The 24,183-nt window shown below is 42.5% G+C and overlaps 1 protein-coding gene across 3 annotated transcripts in view; it reads right to left on the reverse strand.

Annotated features, from left to right (window-relative positions):
- The window catches only part of atrnl1b (attractin-like 1b), a 54,347-nt gene that overhangs the window by 24,862 nt on the left and 5,302 nt on the right, over positions 1-24,183 (reverse strand). Inside the window, exons 2-21 of one of the 3 annotated variants that reach the window (XM_061705844.1) lie at positions 22,771-23,603; positions 20,054-20,137; positions 19,598-19,711; positions 19,186-19,314; positions 18,600-18,808; positions 18,061-18,235; positions 17,660-17,747; positions 17,331-17,592; positions 16,900-17,083; positions 16,344-16,498; positions 16,026-16,110; positions 15,746-15,960; positions 15,433-15,551; positions 14,633-14,765; positions 13,499-13,686; positions 11,666-11,879; positions 10,842-11,033; positions 8,292-8,516; positions 7,055-7,192; positions 4,708-4,801 (exon numbers count right to left, since the gene is read on the reverse strand). In XM_061705844.1, the coding sequence (XP_061561828.1) occupies positions 4,708-4,801; positions 7,055-7,192; positions 8,292-8,516; positions 10,842-11,033; positions 11,666-11,879; positions 13,499-13,686; positions 14,633-14,765; positions 15,433-15,551; positions 15,746-15,960; positions 16,026-16,110; positions 16,344-16,498; positions 16,900-17,083; positions 17,331-17,592; positions 17,660-17,747; positions 18,061-18,235; positions 18,600-18,808; positions 19,186-19,314; positions 19,598-19,711; positions 20,054-20,137; positions 22,771-22,955 (3,188 nt within the window). In that variant the 5' untranslated portion in view covers positions 22,956-23,603. Of the gene's footprint in view, positions 1-4,707; positions 4,802-7,054; positions 7,193-8,291; positions 8,517-10,841; positions 11,034-11,665; positions 11,880-13,498; positions 13,687-14,632; positions 14,766-15,432; positions 15,552-15,745; positions 15,961-16,025; positions 16,111-16,343; positions 16,499-16,899; positions 17,084-17,330; positions 17,593-17,659; positions 17,748-18,060; positions 18,236-18,599; positions 18,809-19,185; positions 19,315-19,597; positions 19,964-20,053; positions 20,143-22,770; positions 23,604-24,183 lie in introns of those variants that run through there. The other 2 variants (XM_061705847.1, XM_061705846.1) reach the window with 2 other exon arrangements.

Genomic DNA, 24,183 nt, shown 5'->3' on the forward strand with positions numbered 1-24,183 from the left:
AAAAAGACATACGTGGGGACTAACCAAAAGTATGGATTTGTGAAAAAATATAAAATTGACCAAATTTGGACATACCAGGTTTCGTTTAGTATTGTTGATCCATGTACAGTTGTCACATACAATGCTGCTGCCTATTCTTGCTGCGTTTGGTTTACATTTACATCTGCATTGTATTCATAGTTCATACATCATTTATTTAATGTAGCGTTGTCACACCTGTGCCAATTGATTTGTCCACTGCTTGCTTAAAGACTATTTACTGATACACGTGCAGATTCACACGGTGGCCGACTGGTTAGAGCGTCAGCCTCACAGTTCTGAGGACCGGGGTTCAATCCCCGGCCCCGCCTGTGTAGTTTGCATGTTCTCCCCGTGCCTGCGGGGGTTTTATCCGGGCACTCCGGTTTCCTCCCACATCCCAAAAACATGCATGAATTGGAGACTCGAAATTGCCCATGGGTGTGAATGTGAGTGCGAATGGTTATTTGTTTGTATGTGCCCTGCGATTGGCTGGCAACCAGTTCAGGGTGTACCCCGCCTCCTGCCCCATGATAGCTGGGATAGGCTCCAGTGAGGAGAAGCAGCTCAGAAAATGGATGGATGGATGTGCAGATTCAAAAATGACTTCATAGGAATTATGCCACTCGGCTAACAATATGTAGTATCTACAGTAGGCCTGCAGCTATTAGTTTGTTGAACAAAGCAATCAAAAGGGCACCAGCATCTTTGTCTATCCTTGAACACTTGCGGGGACATTACAATACGTTCTAACTGGCGATGGTAGGCTATATTAAATTGGCTAACATCGATATGTTACGACGTGCTGTTGTGGTTAACATTGCACTTTATTTTTTTTGTTAAGTGTGAAATGATGCCAAAATCTGGACATACTCTTTCTTTCACAGACTCGTTCCTCCTGGCTCACCACCATGTTATTTCTACACGGAGTGGTGCGTGCGACTGTAATAACATTGGCCTGTGTGGAAAAAAACGATCCCTGTGAAACTTCAAGGCAGAGATTTTGCTTTGACCATTTTTTGTAGTCAAATAATTTGAATTATTCGAGTAATCGTTGCAGCCCATATTTGACAGTCTCGTCATCTGAGTGAGAGATAATGTAAATACATCTCTATACCAATATTCCACCCCCCCCCCCCCCCCCCGACCCTGGTGTGCACGACCCACAAAGAAAGCAATCCTGATTAATATACACATCCACAAGCAAAATATTACCTCACCCCCTCCTTTTTGTACTCATCACAGCATGGACCAGCTACTATTGTTTACCAAACCAATTCCGTCCTGCGCTAATGTACCCTCACTTCATTACAACGTGCATTATGCCGAGACCCTAATGGCATCCATGGCCGCGGTGCATAGGTGTGTGAACGCACATGTGCGCTGTGCACAAGACACAGCACACTTTTGCAGAGGTCTTTTGTTTACGGGCTACTGCTGGACAGGATCTGACAAGGGCGGTTGGAGTGGGTGACGAAAGGGGGGACTGATTACAGGTAATGAGATTCGGGAATTACATCACCAAACAGCACACGAACTCAACTGTTCATCAATATACCAATTTGATTACACTAGAATCGGGTAATTACTTGAGCACGCTAATGTTCGAAGGTGAAAATGCATTTTGATTTTAAGACGAGATACCTTAACATCACTTTGTGATGAAATAACGCTCCTTGATAATAAGAACGCTAATCAGATTAGTCAGAAATGGGACTGTGAGCTGGACAAAAAATGCATCCGTGTGTTCTATGTTCCTGTCTTAATTTTAATTTGATAAACAGTAATGGGCACCAGGAAGCGTCCAAAATCTGGTACTAGGGCAGATCCCTCCAATAAATGGCTTGTGATTGGCCTGCTGGTGTCTGGTCCGCTTTAATGTTCCTGTCAGTCATTTGTCGTAACTGTTAGCCACCTGCTACCCGAAGGCAGCGCATGTGGAGGCGGCTATTCGTGCCACATTTTTGCCCAATTTGCTGTTGCTGTTGTTTCTGTCTTGCATTTAAATGCTTTTAGAAGATTGTTCAACACTGTGAGTCTGTGACAAGACCATATGCGGTGTACCTTGTGTAAAAAAAATTTTATCAAATAAACATAACATTAAAAAATATATTTATTAAATCTTGCCAAGCTACATAAAGCTACATTTACAGTGCTACTGTAACACAGTCTTGAAGTTTCACAGGGATCGTTTTTTTCCACACAGGCCAATGTTATTACAGTCGCACTTACAGTGCATTTACAGTGGTAAAATGATCTTAAAAAAATTAAATTAAAAAAATAAAAAGTACCACAAACTCTGATAAATAAGATTTGTATTAAACAGGATAACAGAGGTTGTGGCTATATAATAATATAAATACTACACACTATGCACGATGTGCAATGATTAATTATTTTGTATCAAATGTGATATGCAAAAGAATTGACTTGACAGCGCTAGTATCTTTTTTACATTTGCCTTAAGTGTTAAGTATGGTTATAATACCCAGAAAATAAGTTGTGCAATATAGCATATTTTCAAATAATATTATTTTATATTTAAATTCGTATTTTTGTGAGTGTTAAATAAATATGAATGAGATGAATTCAGTAAACCCTTTATGCTTAAATTAATTAGGGGTTGAATGACTAATGTGACGAAGGTCCAGTCGAAGTTAATTAATTGAGGATTCGTTCAAAACCTTTTCAGCGTCACGGACCAGTTCGACGTAAAGACATATTTTCGAGGGACCGGCATAGAAACAGGCGGCACGGTGGCGACTGGTTAGAGCGTCAGCCTCACAGTTCTGAGGACCCGGGTTCAATCCCGGGCCCCGACTGTGTGGAGTTTGCATGTTCTCCCCGTGCCTGCGTGGGTTTTCTCCGGGCACTCCGGTTTCCTCCCACATCCCAAAAACATGCACGAATTGGAGACTCTAAATTGCCCGTAGGCATGTCTGTGAGTGCAAATGGTTGTTTGTTCCTATGTGCCCTGCGATTGGCTGGCAACCAGTTCAGGGTGTACCCCGCCTCCTGCCCGATGACAGCTGGGATAGGCTCCAGCACGCCCGCGACCCTAGTGAGGAGAAGCGGCTCAGAAAATGTATGGATGGACGGCATAGAAACAAATGATTAAAAATACAATCCACCATTATGCGGAGTCTGGTGAATTAGTGGGAGCCTGAAACAACGACCCCGCCGGTCTGTTTCACTTTTGCTTTTATTGTATTAATATTATAGCACCAGTCCAGTGGCCGCTCCGCCGCTGGTATGACGATTTTAAGACTAGCGGTCATTAGAACAGCGGAAGCTAGTGAGACTTAGTGTTATTTTCTTCCACAACTCGTTTATTTTCATACACTCTGACCCCGCGCAGATGTATGAAGACTTTGTCGCCTTGTTGGACGGAAATTTCGCTGCTCCAGAGATCGTTATAGTCCGGTAACGGCGACAGGCGGGCAATTCGAAAGTACCCTGTAAATATGCAGATTGGAGGACGAGATGCCAAAAACACGCAAATAGCTGACATCGAGGTTTAAATGTCGATGCGGGGTAGTAACGTCGGCTTGTCTACTCATCGGTTCAACCCCTAGAATGAATCAAATTAACTCTAACAAGAGGTTCACTCCTCTACACTTTGAAAACCCTGTAACATTTTTGCTTTCAGTCATTGCTAACAGTCATCACAATGTATGAATTTGCATGAGCAGTGACCTGCCTCCGTTGCTTTTCCTGTATTAATAAGTCTTCGGTGTCCATTCTGCTTACAACTGGGAAAGTGGGCAGCTAAGTGGGGATGGGCCTCCTTAACCAGGAGGGGGTGGGGGGAGAAATTGACCCTGTCAGCACTAATCATGCTGGAGGTGCACTTTCTGACCGACACTTTTCTCACTTCCAGCAGTAAAGAAAAAAAAGAGCAAGAATCCAACTTTTAAGGCTCGTTAGGGAGGGCGGCTGAATCACCACTTATGACTGCGCCATAAAAAAAGAAATTTAAAAAAAAAAGTCACGAGTCACAATTAGATGCAAATCTACCTCAGAGGTTACGAGTGGTGCTCTTGTAGCTTTCAACTTTGATTACACAATTAGGAGAAAAAGGTGAGTGAAAGTCAGTGGGCCTTAATGTAATCCAAATCCCATTAATTTCCACCTAATGTGTATATGCTTATCTGTAGTGTCCTTTTGACTTCTCCTTGACAGCAATAATGACTCATTGAACCATTTGCAGACAGTTACACAGATACACACAAACACAGATTGTATGAAAGTTGGGGTTAAAAACGTGAACCCATCTGCACAGCCCTCCATTTATGATGTTTTCGTGTTGGCCTAATTCATCACTCCGTCTGATTTCATTAAAAGGAATATCCAGAGACAGGTTTGCAAATTGGCAGCTTTCATCTTAGATGGTTACAGTTGGAGAAAAAAAGGGAAATACATGAAACATGGCATAATTAATCACTAGAGATGAACGTTTCCTTGATTGGGAAAAATCTAATTTAGAAATGGGTGGCAGAATTTGTCTGCATGTTGTGAACTCCCGTTTCCACGTCGCTCAACTTCTTAAGTCAACACTGAAAGTGTATCGCTCATTTGATCGCACTATGCTGCTAAATGCTGATCGATGTTCCGGACAGCCAGAGTGTGCGTGTGCGTGTGTGTGCGTGTGTGTGTGTGTGTGTGTGTGTGTGCGTGTGCAGTACTCACAGCTGGCACTGGTCCCCTTTGATGCCCTTGGTGGTGCAGAAGCACTTGCCAGTTTGCACCTGGCACATACTCGCATGGCCGTTGCACTTACAGGCTGGATGGGGACAGATGGTGAGAATATGGAAAAGAGTAGATGAGAGAAAGACGACAAAAAAGGGGGGGAAATAAAGCACTTGTTCTTTTTTTGCACGCAATAAACTACTGTGGAAGGTGAGGGGAGGGTCGTCACATTCACGCCCCCCTTAAATGATCAGCTGAGGACCATCACTATCATATGAGATGAGGATGTCCTGAGGGGGCAATAGAGCCTACATTTCCCACAAGTCTTATAAACTCTGTTCAGGCTAATGGTCTCCTATTGCTTCCAGCTTTTGAGTCAATGTACTGATGTTTAGCAGACAGAAAAGGATTCTGGATTTTTTTTTTTTTTCAAGCCTTACAATATATAAATTGTTACAACACAATTACAATTGTAATGCAGTAATCCACCAATGAGCAGATCATGAACGTGTGTGGGCTGGTCAAAGGTCAGACACTTGAGAAAAATATCTTCCCTGGTGAGTAGACTGCACTACCCATTGGTGTGTGTGTGTGTGTGTGTGTGTGTGTGTGTGTGTGTGTGTGTGTGCGTGTTGACTGTAAACACTGCCGTATTGTTGAACGTGTGAAAAGACGATTCGACGGCTGCTTGAGTGCTGCAGCGTCATTTCGGGTTTCGCGGGTGGGGAGCCCATTACGTGCGCTTCGCTACGCTTTAAAACACAGAGGAGGTAAATTACGGTGGGGGTCAGTGGACACAGCGTCTCTCTGCGCTGAAAACAAATCTTTGCCCATTTTCCCCTCCTCACAGAGATGGCATGTATGAATATTTCGACAACGCTGCTTTGAGGCTCATAAATGGCGAGAAGTCAAATATGACAACGCAGGCGTCACACTGAAGAAGGAGTTTGGCTAATTGCTATTAATTGCACACTAATTTAAAACCTTAAATTGACGAGGAGATCCACAGCACTTTCGGATAATGAACTAGAGGATGTGGCGTAGAATGGCTTGATGTAATTCCTCCATGGGCTTTGAGCAAATAGGAATATTTCCCTTATTGATGAGCACCTGTGCAGCTTTAGTTTGCAGTGATTTGCCTATGCATGACCAGATGCTATCTCACACCACAATACTCCCAGCTGTGTGTGTCTGTTTCTCATCAACTCCCAGCAACGCTTTTCAATGATGAATGCATACAATATAAAGACAAAGCGTAGCATGCATGTATATTAATCAATTATATATGTTGTCACCTTGAAAAAAATAAAAACCACACCTCAAATAGCCTACAATACAGACAGTACCAGTGGGCAGCTAGAATTACTTTTACCATGACAGATCACCAAGTGTCACGTTAAATGTTTTGAACGACAGCACACGCCGCCTGCAGAGCAAACGAGGCATCTGTAAAGCTGATGTTTCCCTACATTATGGTTCACTGAGTATGACGTCAGATGTCTGCATTTTAAGGATGTGGTGAAAACCTAATGAAAATGACGTTGCGAATGAGATTGGATAAACAGACAAGGTTCAGGGGGCGAAATCCTATTGTAAATCTAAAACTGCGTCAAGTGGATCATTTACAACAGACGCAACCTGTCAAGTAGACACAACATCTCTAAAGCTAACGTCTAGTTACATTGTGGTTATTGGAGAATGACATCAGACTAAACTTTGAGGCGGGGCCCAAAAAAAACTAAAAATATCAAAAAACGAATAATGTGGGACGCATACAAATCTCGCATCTGTAAAGCAGACATTCACGGTGGAGTTTAATAGAGGAAATGATGCTGCTGTGTGAGCAAAACATGTCCATAATGACCTGAAAAAGGACAAAACCACAAAGACACTCATCACCTTTATTAAACTGGAACTCTGCATTTAGTAAGTAAATTAAAAGAGACACTTTTTTTTTGTAGAAATGTAAGCAAAAGCTGAAGGAACACAAAATGTTTTGACATTCTATCTCATATTGCTGCTTGCAAAAAAAATGGTGATACTTGATATTTGGTTGTCTTTTGATGAAAATTGTGTTTCAACGACTGAAACAAAACAGCCTCTGCTTGTTTGTAACATTTAGCCAGAAGCCATTTGCATTTATAGTGCCAAGACACACAGTTCTTCAATCTAACTGATGCCCAATAGTGCCATCTGTTGGACAAGATATGCCATGACTGAAAATGAATTCTGCAGATGTTTGCTTTGAAAGAAAGAACAAATCTGACAAGAGTAAATTGTTGGCATTAATTCATCCGTTTCATGTTAAACTAAGAGTGATACTTATGACAAGGGACGCACGACTCACCTTGACATTTGCCGCCATTTGTGGGGTCGCCGTGGTACCCAGCCATGCAGGTCTGGCAGTGAGGACCAGTGGTCAGGTTGCGGCATTGTTCGCACACGCTGCCGTTCACGCACGTGCTGTGGCCGTTACACTGGCACGCTGTGTATGTGTGTGGGTACAAGTACAATCTGGGGTCAGAGGTAATTTCACATTTTCATACTCATGATTCATTTACTCACTCACTTGTGAAATGAAGTGTATTTGTGGCAATTGTAAACATTTTCACACTCTGGTGTTGGTATTTGCACATTACCCAACATGCAGATCTTTAAACACTGTACACAACTGAAGTAAACTGCATCAATAAAAATGAATAGAAAAACAAACAACAACTCACTTGTCATTACTTTTGACACACCAGTGCAGCAAATGTCAGATACTTTGGATTTTGACTCATTATATTATATATAGTGACTTAAACTTCTGCCAAAGTTCTGTTAAGATACTTTTACTTTTAATCAAGTATTATTTTATGGTACTTCATACAATAATTTAATTGATTTGGTGCACTCTTGCAAAAAAAAAAAAAGAGTGGGTAAATATTGCTCAGTCACAGCAAAAACACTGAATGTTGTCATTAAACCAAAAGGTGCTTTCCAAAGCGCTTGCAACCAACTTATTGGTGTACATTTAGATCTCATTTTTCAATTTGCACTGTTCATTTAACAGGTCATATTTGTTTAACACAAAAACAACAACAAAATCATTGATTTATATTTTTACGTTAAAACCAAACTAGTATTTTAAAATGGGTAGATTCAAGTTGTATAGCAATCTTCGGGGGCGAAAAAGTCAAAATATATTTTTCAAATTTTAAATGTAAGGTTTTGAACATATTTACATACACAATGTTCTAAAATAAAATAAGTTTAAAAAAAATCAAGTATGTAGGTTTGACTTGTCTCTTCATTATAAAATATTTTACAATATTTAAAAATGTTAGTATTTTTTTTCAACTTAGTTCAAAAATGTTTTTTTTTTTTTTTTGTCAAAACACTGCTGACGGTCTTGCATTACAACCTGCAGTGAATTTCTTAACGGATTAGTTTACATGACTATATAGGCATAAGGTTGTGAGTCCGCAGGGAGGGATCGGTTCCCCGTGTGCGCTGTAACAAGATGCCTGAATAAAGAGCAGCCTTTTAAACATGAGACGCGAGTGTCAATACGCAATCCGAACAGGATGTGGCTGTCTCACCGGGGCAGTGAATGAAGGTCCACTCATAGCCTTTGTCTTTAGGGCAGATGCCCGGCTCCAGGCTCATGTCGTGGGACTGGCCCTGCTTGGCGGGCCTCTTCACGGGCCCCCTGTACGAGCCCTCCGTGCACAGGCCCTTCCCCGTACTGCTGGGGTCACCGCACCAGCCGCACTCGGGCTGCTCCAGGCACTGGCCGCACGTCCGCAGACCCGAGCAGTTCTGGGCTGAAGGGGACAAAAAGAAGGGAAAGGAGATTTGAAGGTGAAACTTGTTAGAACCCACTGTGGCTGTTCTTTTTTTTTTTGACTCCATTCTAAAATAATTTCGTGAAATCTAGCCATGCCTTGGCGGGCATTCTGCACTTTTCATTTTCAGGGTCACCTTGATGCAAACATGGTGAATTCACGCTGCAATGACAGTGTTCGAGAGGATTTTGATTCTGTAGGATTTCTTAGCCTTCGACAGATTAAGGTGCTTTAAAGTGCTTTATGCCGGGGCATTAACGCGTTATCTGTTAAGCTGTCAGAACAAGAGATGTGAGAGCAAATACAAGGATAAGTCTTTTGGTTTTAAAGAGTCGACGTGGCCGATGAGAAAAAAAATGCACAGAATGAGGCTTGAGCGTGAAGTAGCACCCTCACCCTGAGCTATAAAAGGGCTTCGATCCACTCGCAGAGCCAACTTTGGCGGCCGCTAAATTGTTCGGCGAGCCACGGCTTTGCCACTTTGCCCGCCAGACAAGGCACTTCTGGGCAGAGAATGCCGCCGCCATCTTAAAGAGACAAACACTGAGTGCTTTTTTTTTTTTTTTTTTTTAAACCTCCGTTTATGTCAAACAAATCTCCAGCTAGTCTGATAATGGATGTGTAGCCATGACAACGCAGCGGCAATCAGTCCAAAGTAAGGAATGGGCGGGTTTGGGGGGCTTTAAGTGGCAGACGGTGCGGGAACGAGGCAGTCTAAGAGCGTGATGGACGAGGACATTTTTTTTGTCTCGCCACATACAACCCAAAAAAACCAACAACAACAACAAAAAAAGCATGCCTGAATCAATAGGAAACAAAAACACAACTTCGGCAAGGATTTTGACAGTGAAATCAATTCGAGCAAGCAACTAAATCTGATGCTTGGAGCAGCTCCATAAAGTGGATGACAAGTCAGTAAAAAGATTAATCTTTTCTCCCCGAGATGCACGACTACAGCACCGACTACTTAAATGTACACAAGACTTAAATCTCGGAGCATAATGCAAGAGAAATGTGATATTGGGGTCAAATATCAACTTGTGTTAGAAAATTGTTTCTCATCTCTAGTTAGGTTTGTTTGAAACAGGGTGTTTGAAGTGTTGCATTCTCATATTGTTATTTACATGTTTCATAAACCCTGCACAATGTAAAGCCGATTCAATACAAAAGCTGCATGCAAAAATTCTTTAAAATAGAAAATAATGCTCACTTCTGATTGACACTGTCAGAGACAGCCACAGTGGAACCTCCACAATTCATTTGTGGTTAACTTCCAAATTAAATTTTTTTATTATAAGAATAAAAGCAAACAATCCCTTCTAAGGTCAAACTGTCATCCTTATAAATTAAAGGCATTTTAAGTACAGTGGAACTTCGGTTTTTGTTTCCTGTAGTTTTCATCGGATAAAATTTTCGACAATTTTTTTGTGTATAGTTTGTCTCGGTTTTCGTACGTTTGCTCCGTTTTCGTGCAAAAATATATATGTGGGACTCGGCCATTAATTTCCTGGAATATATGCGTGTTCATCCGAAGCCTTTCATAAATTGTATAGTGACACTTATACAGCTATACTTTTATTTTGAAGGCCTGATTTTTTTTTTTAACACAGGATGTTATGCTGTTGCTGTTGAAGCTTTTTGACACGGGATACGGCAGAAAGTTCAGAGTGCCAGCCATTTGATAAAGAAGACGAGAAAATCAAAAATTTACAACGAAACGCTGTTTCGCATCACGGTGCCACGTTTCGAGTTAAAAACGTTCTCCTGTGACGTCAGAAGGTGCATGTAATAGGAGAGGGGTTGGCAGAGTAATTTCAAAGTGCCATCAGCAATAGACCAACCAGCATCCATGTTACTTCCCGGTAGGCTGCTTGCGTTCAACAAGTCATTGCTTAATGTGCGATAACATTCCCACATGCTGTTCCTTAACCCCGTAAATGGCATTTTGCGTTGTGGTGGAAGTTAGCGGAAATTAAGTGATGTGGTTGTTTTATGTTGTGAATACACGTGTAAATGTATTTACTTAGTTTGACAGTAAACTATTTATTCATCAACATATACAGTATCTGCTGCTTGTTCTGAAGTGAGAGGAGTTTGGTGCCACCATGTAGCACACGCCATCTCGAGGAAAAAAAAATAATAATAATAATAATTTTTTAAAAAAGAATTTTTTTTTAAATAAAATAAAAAAATATATAAATTTGTAAAAAAGGCCAAGCAATGGCTGGTATCTCTAAAAAGTTGGGACACTCTTAAGTCAAGGCCCAACTGTGCTGTATTTTGTTTTTCGAATGAGGGGCTTACCTAAGCAGTCCCCCGTCTGCCACTCCAGACACTGGCCATAGGGGAAGGAGATGACATATGCGGCGGAGTCCACGCAGCGCTGCACACTGCTGCACCACATGCACTCCATGGCCTGGCTGGTGCAGTTGGCACAGGTGGTGTGGAGCGAACATGGCTTCCTGCAGGGGGGGCGGGAGCTCTGACTGGGGTTTCCTGTGTGGGAAAAAAAGACAGCAGGGTGTTTATTTCCTGAAATAATTATGGAGCATTTCCTCACATTGGGTATCGTTCATTTCTTTGTTTGCAACATCCTCGCTCATTGCGACTCTGTTTACATTTCATCTCAGTTCACCTGAGATCCCGTCATGAGGTCGAGGAGGGATCAATGATCAGGAAAAACGAGACATTCTTTCCTGGACTTTGCCATGTGCATTTTCTGCAGTCAATTTGAAATGTCATTTTTTAAAATAAAGGGATTGAAATTAAAACGTTTATCCAATTCATTGAATAATCGAGCGATTAATCAATTATTCAAATAATCGATAAAAAGGATGAGCTACAGTACGTAATTTGTGAAATCCTGTTCTGTTTACGATCCAGATGGCATACAGCCATTTGGATACGTCACCGGTGAGGAGCAAATAGACTTCCACAAAGGAAACAGTGGTTCCTCGATTATAGCTCCTTCGTGGAGCCTCCTCGATCCTCTGTGACATTTAAGCAAATTGAGATCCTCAATATTTTGGTGGCATGAGAATGATTTCAGGGTCACAAAGCATTGAGGGGCGAGTACGGTTGCAATTGAGAGACACGAGATTCAACCATTGAGTCAGTGTCACACTCACCGGTGGCTTTTTCGCAGATGAGGCCGTGTGCGGTGGCGGTGCACGGGTTGGCCCTCAGGCCCGAAACCTGCGGCTCCTCCAGGTAGGCGCAGAAACCGGAGTCGCTGGGCTCACCGGGCAGCCAGCGCAGGCTGCTGTTGGTGAAAGGAGACATGTCCTCCCAGCCCCAGTACGACACGTTGATCTTCCTCAGGCCCACCCAGGGCGACAAACGCTAAAGGCACACAAGACATAACACACCAAAACCTCAGACCGCCGCGTATTTATAGAGCGGATAAACCGCCGTGACTCTGCTGCTCTGTTGCACCGTTTAAAAACGCATCACATTTTATTCGGGGTTCTGAGAACGCCATTTAATAAAAGGGCAGAGGAAATAATTTCACAGATGATTTCTCCACTTTCCTTCAGGGCTTGAGTTTCAAATGTAAAAAGGGGAATTGTCAGGATTGCAGACTACAACAACAAACAACATCCTGAGGACTTGCAACAAGCATAACCAAGTCAAAATCAGCAGAGGGAGATGAGCAGGAGGAGCATTAATCAAGAGAATTGGGAAGTTGTTTGCGCGAGTAGAACTTTTCCCCATGGACAAAATCTGCTTTATGAGTAGTTATCCTGGGATACTGTCTCTGTTTAATTGATAATACAGACTGGGCATGCTGCAAGTGTAGAATACAAAAGTGTAAAGGAAATGTACACCTAAACTTCTCTTCTTAAAGTGACGTATGACGTTTTTTTTTCCACTGCATGGTACCTACTCAGCAACTGAGGTTTTTGCACTGGCAGATATGATTTCTAGTACCTGGTCAGTCGGGACAAAACCATGTCAGTGTAATCCATCATCACCACGTAGTTGTATTATTGTAGATATAGTACTTTACCCTGCAGTATTATATTCCAGAATCTCCACTTTGCTGCAGCGGCCTATTTACATCGCTGCCCTCAATCACCTTTTAGAAACAGTTTTTCTCCTTACACCTTACAGTTGCCGACGGCCACAAAGCCGAGTTGGGAAATGCAGGACTTGTTCGTTCTGACTGAGGCGTTCAAATCGCCTTGGATTTTGCCATTTAATTTTAAAGTGGAAAACCCAATGTGAGAATAGAGCTCAGCCGAGCAGTGGAAAAATAGCAAGAGTGAGTTCTTATTCAGTGGTGCCTTGAGATATAAGTTTAATTTGTTTCGTGAACACACTCGTAACTGAAAACACTCATATCTGAAGTCCTTTTGCCCCATTCAAATGAATTGAAATGCCACTAATCCGTTCCAGACAAAATTCTCGTAAATCTGGTCAATCGTATCTCAAAGTACCATTGTATAATCTAGCTATTTACATTGACACACAGTATATCTCTCGTTTATATGGACGTTTGCATTTGGACATTGTTAGAAAGTGTGCTATTTGACAATAACACTGGATTTATCCATCAACAACGGAATCATTTTTATTTTGCCAAGTATGTCCAAAAAAACCCAAGGAATTTGTCTCTGGTAGTTGGAGCCGCTCTAGTACGATAACAGACAGTCAATTGACAGAGAACACTTATGAGACATAAAGAAGTCTAAGTCTAAGTGTACACAACAGGAGGAGATAGAGAGAGCGAGAGAATGAATAGGGTTTTGATATATGTGGGGCTGATGCAAGGGAACTTGTTGCACATCAAAATCTGCTGTTGTCTGATGAAAGTTTAAAAAATGAAAAAAGAATCATCACAATCAGGGACAAATGCAAAAGTGATGATGATTTAAAAAAATAAAAAAAATAAAAAAAAATCAAGCAGACTGCTCATCAGCAGCATCAATGGAGCAAATCAAAAAAAGGTTTATGTCTACCTTGTCCTGCTGCTGTAACTTCTTTAGCTCGTCCAGAACAAAATCCACCTGCTTGGCGGTGGTGAGCGAGGCAATGTTGCCGTGGAGATTCTTGCAGTAGTGCTGGGCGTTGTCGTAGCTCTCGCGGCTGGAGTTGATCCGCAGGCAGGCCTCACCCACCTGACTCCAGCCCTCGTTGCATTGCTGGGCTGCCAAATGATGAAAACTGTTTGCGTCTCTCTCTTTCTTTGTGTAGGATAAAAGAATAAAAGCCTGCTAAACGAGCGGTTTTCTTTCAGTCAGCTTGCCAATACATCACATACACGCATGTGATTTACAGTTTGCACTGCTTTGTGGTCAGAGGGACCACTAAACAAATGACAACTGATAAACCCTTAAAAATAAAAATAAATAAATAAAAAAATAAAAACTCAGTGCAGCTCTATGGGAGTCTGCATTGACAAAAATAAGATTAAAATCTCTGGATACTTTATTTTCTGAAATAGTGTCATCTGTATTAGACACTACCCCAATTAGTCACTGGTTGAGTCATCCACTTAGCATCAGGAAGAAAAAACAAAAAGTAAATGTAGTTATCTCAGTTCATAGAGGCTATTGTTCATATACAGTACATTAGAGAGTTAAGCGCTGAGCCCATTTGAACGCCATTGCTAACCAAAACAGCATGTGAACAGTCTTCTCAGATTAACTCAATTGTGATGTTCCTGTGCAGTATTATTATTGATCTTCTGTTATGCAGAGACGACGACCTTAAAATGACGAACACCGTTCTAGTACTCCAAAATGTTTCTCTCCATAATAATCTTTTTTCTTTTCTTTTTTTTTTTTTACAATTGCAGTTTCACTTTATAAAATGTGTGTAATATACTGGTGGTAAGCCTTGATTATAAAAAAAATGTGATTTGTACAAATAAAGGCCTTTCCCCATCTGCAGTTGCGTAAATAAATACAGCAGGCCATTATTTCCGGGGAAAAAACATTTTTGTATTTGGGGTCACTGTAGTAAAAAACACATTAACCGGAAAATCACAGAAGTACTTCATTAAGATTAGTGATAAGATCAATGTTAAACTTCCCACTGCTCTGAAATATTGACACAGGCTCAACACCCAAACGTTTTGACCAAAGACTTGCCTGGCAGAGCGTGGCACTCGGACTGGTTGTGGTCCCACTGACAGTTGACATTCAGCGAGCAGCTCTTGCAGTTGGCCAGCTTGCTGCACAGCTGCTCGTTGCGCACGGGGCACGCAGTGAAGTTCCTCACGTTCTAAGGTGAGAAAAAGAAGACACACGAGGCGTGACACTGAGGTTTAAAGAAGCGTAAAGTGAGTCTTGATGGGCATTTTACAAAAGCGTGATGCCGAGTTTTATTCAGTCCGTCTTTGTTTGTTTTTATCATCTTTATTGTCCGCTCTTCTGTGACGTTGTCAATCGGGGGTGGTCAGAAAGTAGTACGTTTCCTTGGTTTGAATGTCCATAGGTCAAAGTTTAAAACTGTGGGACTGGTAAAGTGGAATAATGTCATTTTTTTTCCCTTTCATGTGTGATATCTGTTTATCTAGAAATGAACAAAAGGACAATCTACAGGTCAAGTAAAAAATTTTAATCATAGAGGGATTGCTGGACTATCCTTTACAGCACAACTTTTCAGTTTGTACATCCATAAGTATAAATGCTGGGGAAAACAACAAAAGACAGAAGGACTATTGAAACTACTGTTCTTGCACTTTGTTTTCAAATGACTGTATAGAAATATCTTTTCGAAAAATAAATCCAATAAAATAAAAAGTAAATCAGGGATGGGAAACTATATTGTTATTGTTGATTAAACTGAGCCTTCTGCTACAGAACAAATGCGTGGCATGATAGAATGAGTTGGGGTGCATGACCACAAGCCAAGATGGCGCTCTGACGCCCCCTGTTGGTCTACTCACAACAGTGCAGTTGCTGCAGACTGAGATGCACTTCTTGTCATCACACCACTGGCACCCCTTGGTGTTGGCAGTGCAGCTGGCGCAGTCAGAGAAGCGGTAGCATCGCTCGTCGACGACAGCTGAATAAAGGAGAATAAGAAACGATGAGGTTAAATTATGAAGTTTAAATTCCGGAAGAGCGTCAATAGGCAGGTAAGGCTCCTTGTGGGGTTGACGCTGGAGAAAGCGGTATACTGTATATACGATGGCAATTATGAAAAAAATATTACTAGCATATTTTCACTATTCAAGTCTGGGCTTGGTCCCTCCCTACCTGGTTTTGGTGGGCAAAAATCAGCAGGAGTGAGGCTCTCTGTGCGCATATTGGCTTCCCAGGGCAGACAGCGGCCTCTGCTCCAGATGCAGCGCACCCCCGGGCCGGCATTGGCGCACCCTTCCTCCGTGGAGAAGGCCTGGCAGCTGGGCGGTCGGTACACGAGCACATCGTTGAGCAGGACGCCGGCGAAGCCGCCGAACACAAACATGGACCTGGTGAGTGAAAGGCGTTAAAATGGGTCCCTCTGGCATCTGTACACTTGCGGCGTGTGACTCACCCGTTGCTGACCACCGCAGAGTGTCCAAAGCGATTGACGTCCCTGTGCAGGTCGGGCTTCGGCAGGATCCTCCACTCGTCGCAAGCTGAGAAGAAACAATATTTAAGGGAGGATTTGGCTTATGAATTTACTGTAATCATGAGTCATCTGTACTTTCAGATTAAAAGTGATTAATGCTGATGCTTAGGAAAATAAAAAATGCAACAAGGAATGAGGGGGGGGGGCAAACAAAACATTAACTGAATACCAAACAAATATCATTATCCTGTCTCTTTCATTTGCAGTCTTTTTTTTTCTCCCCAGAACGGTGGGCCGTACCGATGTCATACGCCAGGAAGTCAGCCGAGAAGCACTTGGCGCCGTTGCTTAGCGACGTGTCATTGTGCGTGTTGCCGCCGAAGACCAGCAGGGTGCCGCTGAGGAGCACGGCGCAGTGCAGGTAGCGGGGGAAGCCGCTCTCTCGCAGGATGAACCTAGAAACATGCGGATTTGTTGGAAACACTACTATTAAAAACACCTGTAAATTCACCCAGTATGACACGCTTTTAACAGGGAGAATCTAGGGCTGAGCGACGTGGCTGCTTTCTTGTCAAACGGAAAACAATGTGAAAAACATTCTGCTCGTGTTGTCTGTTTCTTAGTGGGAATTAAAGTCGCAGGTCATTTTTTGGAAAAATAGTCAGAGGGGACGGCGAAGTCGTTAACTTGGCAACAATGACTGCTAATGCAAACCAGCTCTCTGCTCGCAGCCATGTTAAATAAATGAATCATCCTGAACAATAAACTCAAATTCACGGGTAAAATCGCTTAATCGGCTAGGTAGACCCCGAATTGACCGTCGCAATAAATCGATTTACCTCTTCAACAAACCTACCATGTCCGTGTATTGACATCATAGCGATAGAGGTCGTCCACCAGGCCGAACTTGTTAGCGGGAAGCGCCTTGTACCCGCCGTGGATGTAAACGCTGCCGCTAGCTCGATCATACGTGCTGGTGTGGCCGTAACCTCCCTGCGGAACGGCTCCTTTAGTCTCTGGCACGATCCAAGTGTTGCTCCCTGGAAGATGCAAATAGAGAAGTCCGTAAATATCAACCTTGATTTCTCTCTACAGTAGTAGGGACCTCATCAAACAAAGCTTGTCTCGCAGTAAATATGTCTTTAACATAGCTCCTTGACACCAATCTATTGATTTGCTATGAGAACAAGCATAAAAAAATGGTTGGAAAAATTGGTTCTTACCTCAACAAAAGTTAATAGGTGAATTTGTGAGTAGCCAACCGCAAATAAGTGTGGGATTACTCACTCAGATTGTACTCCTGAACGTTGCTGACGTAGCTGTACATGGGCGAGTAGCCGAAGATGACGAGCATGACCACCTCGCCGTCGTCCAGGATGACACAGTGCGCTGTGTGGCCCTCCACTGCGTACATCTGCGCCTGAGCGGGCGGGCCCGCCACAGGGTTCCTCCGCTGCCACGTGCGAGAGGGAATGTTGAACGCCCACAGCTCGTCCGTCACGTTCGCCCAGCCGGCCTCCAGCTTCCCGCCGAACATGTAGATGTCGTCCTGAGCGCGGGAGAAGACGTATGAGGTGATGGGACCCTTCAGCTCGATAGTATTGGTCAAATATTACCTGGTATGAGGCGAGTGAGTGGCTGTATCTGGGCAAGGGGCCGCTGTTGATGGGCACTGTGTTCCAAATGCCACTCTCCAGGTTGTAGCTGCGAAGAAATAGTACATTTAGATACATCACCCAAGACACAAAAGTAGAACATACACAGTGGAACCTTACAACACAACACAATCTTTGACTCTGGTTGATTTTTTTTTTTTCCACAAGAAATAATTATAAGGAATCTGTTCCTGTTGCCATCATAAAAGAAGTACGAATTCTGAAAGCACTTTTAGGAGGTATTAAAAACCTCTGACAGTGTCAAAACGATCCATTATTTTCTTTGTAAGGGCATCATTTTTGCATTGGGTCTCTTTAGTGTACCTAATGAAGTGTCTGATGAGTGTTGCGGAGTTGCTTACTTAAGGATCATCTGGAAGGAGGTGACATTGAAGGTATAGCCGCCCACCACCCACATGACCTTATCCTGCACCACGGCCCTGTGGGAGGCTCGACCCAGCGACGTGCCGAAGGGCTTGACGCTGGGCAACACCCAGAACGACTCTGTGGACGGCACGGTGAGGGAGCAGTCCGGGCCTGAGAGGGTTAATAAAGTCACAAGGTAATCGGCATGACAACACAACTGCTCACGTTTGGCTTCAAAAAGGCTTCCCGTGACCTCTTTTGACACACCAACCGAAGACGTGGGTGGAGTGACAGCATTGTAATTCCACGAGAATGCAACAAGGAAATTTATGTATTATGCTGTTACGCCATAAAGCTCAAAGCTGCACAAATTCTACTTGGGATTAGAATTGTAGTTATTTATTTTTAGAATTTCATTTTGTATTTTTTTTGTTTGTTTTGTTTTTTTAATTGTTACATTCATCTGATGTTAAATTATGATTTTTGTTTTGTTTTACTACTCCAAAAACGAGCAATCCTGACCGACTATTCTCACCTTGCCAGCTGTCGTTGCAAACGCACAGCTTCTCGCCGGTGAGGTCGCAGTAGCCGTGGTCGGGGCTGCCGCAGTTGTTGCGGCAGTACGGTATGTCGCAGGCCTCCCCCTTCCAGTATTTGTCACACTCGCAGTACACACGGCTGGCGGCCGAGTTGCCCGGCGTGCACTTCCCGTGGCCCGAGCAGTTGTTGGGACATGAATTGATCCTGGACACAAACACACCATTGCCGACATAAATATTTGCCGTATTCAATAATAATAATATCCCCTTCTGCGTGAGCTTATGCACTTTCGGCCGTTCGTCGAACGGGAAAAGCGGCCAAACGCAGAATGAAAAAACTCCTAAGGAGCATGGAGAAGACGCTGACACACGGAACTACCTGTGAGACAAATGGCCAACGCGAGGTGGAGTCAGACCTCCTGATGTCACTCACTTGGCCACTATCACTTGACATTAATTTTAACAGAACTGTAAAATAGTTTTACTAAGTATTATATTAATCCACACTGATCAGGTCCAATGATTGGACAGTATGAGGCTTGCCTGCTGTTGTTGGATAGGATGGAAGAGTCGAGCACTTACGAGTAGAATATTTCAAATCCTGTCAGGTTGTAGGCAGCGTCGCTGAAAAAGTGCAGCAGCGCATAGCCCGACGTCGTCTCCACCTCGGGGACGGTCTCGTTCCCCCGCACCTCCGGGACAATGAGGCCGCTGTGTACAAAGGCAGAAAATCAGCTTTGTTTGATTTTTATGGGGAAAAAAAAGCACAACTAAAAGTCACTACTGTAGTGTAGGCTTACATTTAAACATTCAACCCCTGTCTGATAAAACTATACATCCAGTTTTTGCAAAGGATAAAGAACATATGCCTCTGAATAGTGCTAAATTGTCTGTGTTGCGCCACAGTTTGTTCAAATAGCCGTTGCTTTAAGTGTTTTCACACCGCTTGCAGCGGGACATTTTTATCAACTTTTTTGTTTTTTGTGGTCCTCACCTGAAAACAGCAACCTGGGGAGCGTATACGGAGTCTCCGTCGTAAACGTACATGTGGTCCCAGCTACATTCCGTGGCAAAGTGGTTGAAGCGCAAGCGAAGCACAGCATTCGGGCTGGAGAAGGAGGAGTGCAGATCGGGCATTTTCTTCAAATGTTTATTCACTGAATGCTAGTTGTAAATGCCAAGATATCGCATCCAATGTTAGACCGAGATAAAACAGCAGAAAATTTAATGAATAGGAACTGCGGCCAGCACACTGTAACCGCAATGTTCTTGACGGCAACCGCCTTGTCCTCACAATGACCGTGGTTGCCGTGGCAACACAGCGGATGTGCAGGTTCGGCGACGTCACCCCTCCGTCTCTCTGAATCACCGCCAATTAAAAAAGCGGGCATTTCAAAACAAAACATTCTGGTCAACGCAATTGAATAACATCAATCAGTACATTACTCACTAGCCCTCGATAAGCCAGGTGCACTTTGTTTTGTACTTGTAGTTGATCGGACCGTCCGTCAGGAATCCCGATGACTCGGTCAGCCTGAAGAAAAAAAATAAACGCATAAGAGACCACATTAGTCACTCAGGGCATGTAGAGGTTGCAGGTAGCGTCACCTCTCTATACAGTGCGACCTGAAAGTATTTACATCATTTCACTTTTTCCACATTCTATGTTACTTATTCCGAAATTGAGGTTATCGTCCATGTGCTTTTTATTTTTGTTAGCCATTTATGTTGAATACATTTGCAAAAATATCCCCAAAAACTTTTTTCATGTTATCTTTATGGGGTGTGTAGAATTCTGAGGGGGGGAGCATGTTGTAAGATAACAAAATGTGGAAAAATACTTTGCAGATGCACAGCATACTCTGTCGCTGAAGCAGTTATCATCTCTTCTGACGCCATATAATGCACAATTCCAGTAGTTAAATGACTATTAGCGATAGCATTCAGCCATAAAACATCCCATAGATAAGCTCAGTTATCAACCCACCTACAGTTTCATCAACACTAAAATAAGGTTGTAAAAAGATTGCCTTCTTTAAACTATTCTTAAGCTGCAACACTTGAAGTTAAACTCATTTTAAAGAAAATATATAAGACAGAAGGAAATGGCTCCAAATTGTCATTTTTTGCTATTTGTTTAAAAAAAAAAAAAAAAAAATGAAATCAGCATGACCTCTGCTCTAATAGATGCTGTGCCAGATGTAAACATTTTGAACAAATAATAATAAGCATCTCAAATAACCCAGTACAATAACTATAATATAGTATATTTAATTTAAAGATTACAAATATACAATACAAAATGCATTTTTTAAATATGACATTTTATCTTTGATATATTTACACTGTATTCAATTGAGGGTAAATGTGACATAAATTTACAAAATAGTTTTTATTTAGAATGTATATGTACAAATAAATGCCTCATTTTTAATAAATACCTACAATAAAAGCCTAAATTAAAAAAATGTTTAATGCCAAGTATGCCTTTCCACTAGAATTATTATTATTATTTTTAATTGTTTGTGTTGGTACCAGGCATCCAGCGTAAAACCGAGCAACCCCTGGAGGGACACACCAAAAGTCACAACAACTTGTGCTGTGTTAAGCTTGTATTTGTGTTGTGTGCGTTTGTGTAATAACTGGGAGTGTGGTGGCGAGACACACTTTAATAAAGGTTGACAAATTATACACCAAAGGCTACTACATCTGATCATTAACTCGCCCCTGCTGTTGTCGTCCCAAAAAAGCAAAACCACCGTGACCACCGCCGGAGTCAAGGTCATTTTGGGTTTCCGAAAGAAGAGTTTTTTGCAAAAACCGCATGTTTTGGGATTCTACACAAATTGTGATTCAAAACAAATATGCACACAGACTTCCGGCATCTTGGGGCCATGTCCAAAGAAAAACCCAAGTCATGTCATGTGGAGTCTCCATTACTTCCTGTTTGTCAATTTGACCATACTTCCGCTAGATAATCTTGACAGTGGAGCTGCCGCAAAGCGGGAGTTGGATTTCTTGGAAACTCAAGTCATCATAATTGTCCAGTTGAGGAAATCAATTACCATAATTTGAGTCTATAAAAAGATATTTACAATTCTAAATTACCTCTATCACACGTCAACAATGTTACTTTATCTTACGATGAAAACATGTTTGTACGAATGTAGGGATTCCCTAATAAAATACCTTACAGGTACAAAGGTTAATTTTGTACGGAAGCAGCACCTTTTATTTGTGTTGTGAGAAAGTAGTGTTGTTGCATATTAATCACAAAGTGAACATGTTTGAAGATGTGAAATTGTCACACACCTAAAATGTTTTATTAAATGAAGTAAGGGTGGTGTTTACAGGGCCACTTTCTCCAAGATGAAATGCCATTGTCATTTGTTTTTATTGAGACATCATCGATTTTATCCATACGGATAAAACATTTGGTCTGCTTGTCTTTGGATGATTTAGCAAAGGACAATATCAGCGCTACAGGACTCTACACATTTCACCTTCAAAAGAGCTCATCTGCGCCATTAATCCGAATCACATAAAAATCAATTACCCAGTCTCTAAACGATCATGTTAACTCGATCTGAATTTCCACCCTGTTGATTTTTTGATGTACATCACATAACATCTTTTTGACTTGACACATTGTAACTAAAAAGCCATTTACCCTCTTTTTTCAATAACTCTGCTTTGTTAAAATTATTAAAAATGACACAGAAGGGTTTTACTTGTGATGCCATCTGAGCTCTTGCCACCCGGAAGTAAGTGTGACGTCATGCCGAAAAAGTGTATAGATTTTTTATAAAAACCTTTACATCAAGTGTAGCCAATGCCTAGCTTAAAAAAATAAAATAAAATAATGGGTGGGTTGCGTCAGGAAGGGCATCCAGCTTTAAAAAAAAATAAAAAGGTGTGCCAAACAAATCCTGCCAATGACACTGTGGCAACACTTTTTCGGGATGAGCCGAAAGTCGCAAAAATATATATAATAAACTACTTAAATGGCATTTCTCTGGCCTCAAAAGTTCATTGTAAGTACTGACAAGTAACTTTACATGCGACATTGATGCTCCAGGGTTATGACATTAACGTTGTCCTAAATAAAGAGGCAGTTTTCCCATGACTATTTTTTGCCATTTTGTGACGCCATTAATCTGAATTTACCTGAACCTGCCCTGGCAATGCTGGCACTGGTCTCCCACCCATCCTGGCTCGCACACGCAGGACCCGTTGAGACATTTCCCGGACAGACACGACTTGTCACAGCCTTTGGGCGGCGAGGCGCCGGCGAACACGACCAAGTGGACCAGGACCCACACGGCAACCAAGTATCTCCCAGTCGGATCCATTTTGGGAATCGACCCGAATAACCGAGAAAGGATCTTTAGGACAGTGCTTCAAGTGGGACTAAAAAAGTTCTGCATATTTAAATCCGGACTGCATACAAAGCGAAAAACAAAGATAATAATCACTTAGTGTAGGGAAAAGCGAGCAAAAGAGTCAAACATGGATGGAAAGGGGCTTTTAAAGCTAAGTTAGCCCAGAGCTAACGCATCATCTGTTAGCCTGTTTAGCTTATCCGCAGCGTCCCAGCATTGAGTAGTGAGCGCTCGCTATCTCTGCCTTTCTCGCCTTTTCAGATAGCAGCCATTTTTAACGCGTCAACAATCCTCAAGACAGCCCACGGGGGGAGCCGTGCCACGCCGCGAAGTCCTTCCCCAAGCCACGGCAACGCAGCCGGATGCCGTCCGCGGGAGAACAAAGCCTCGAGGCCCCCCACACCCCGCCCCGGCACCAGCGAGAGGGCTGCGGCCGCCCGCATGGATCTGGCGCTCCGGGAAGGAGGAGGCTGTACTCTCGCCGAATGGAAGCGGGGCGAGGGAGCACTTTGAGCGGTTGTTGTGAGCACACTCGCTCCTATTCCTGCCGCTGGTTAGCCTCTTCGAACGTCCACTCGGCTTCCTCGGTGATTTACTTTATTCCTAAGCGCGAGTTGCCTGTGGGGGGGGGGGGGGAAGAAGGGAAAAAAATCATCATGCGTTGTTGCTGTATAAACATGACAAGAATTTGGCAGCAAACGCGTCTCCAGACAGCTCAGGTTGGAGAAAACGCAACACCGAGTGCGCATGCGCAATGGACAACGACTCCCATTTAAAGGGATTGTGCATCTTTTTCTTTTTTCAAAATGAGTCGTCTTTGGTCAACAAAAAATGACCAAACACTTATCTCTTCATACGTATATGAACTTTTTTTCCTTTATTAAATATTTATATCTTTTAATATTGGATGCGGACCTGAAACGAACGACAAGGAGTGAAGGAATAAAACTGTATACTTAAAACGAGTATACGAGCGATTTATGGATTAAATGTTTGGCGCATGCGCACTAGCTCCACAATAGCCTGCTATATCCCCACCAAAAGATGGCAGTGTCAAACAGTATTTTAAAGGACCTTGTCGCAAAGCACCATCATACAATTATTTCATAAATTTTTTTACTTTTTTTTTTACATTTTGCTTTTTTTAAAAAAAAATTTTAAATAAACTGCACATACCCACCACCGATACTTAAAACCA

This window comes from Phycodurus eques, chromosome 19, assembly GCF_024500275.1.
Source record: "Phycodurus eques isolate BA_2022a chromosome 19, UOR_Pequ_1.1, whole genome shotgun sequence".
Classification (NCBI taxonomy): Eukaryota; Metazoa; Chordata; class Actinopteri; order Syngnathiformes; family Syngnathidae; genus Phycodurus; species Phycodurus eques.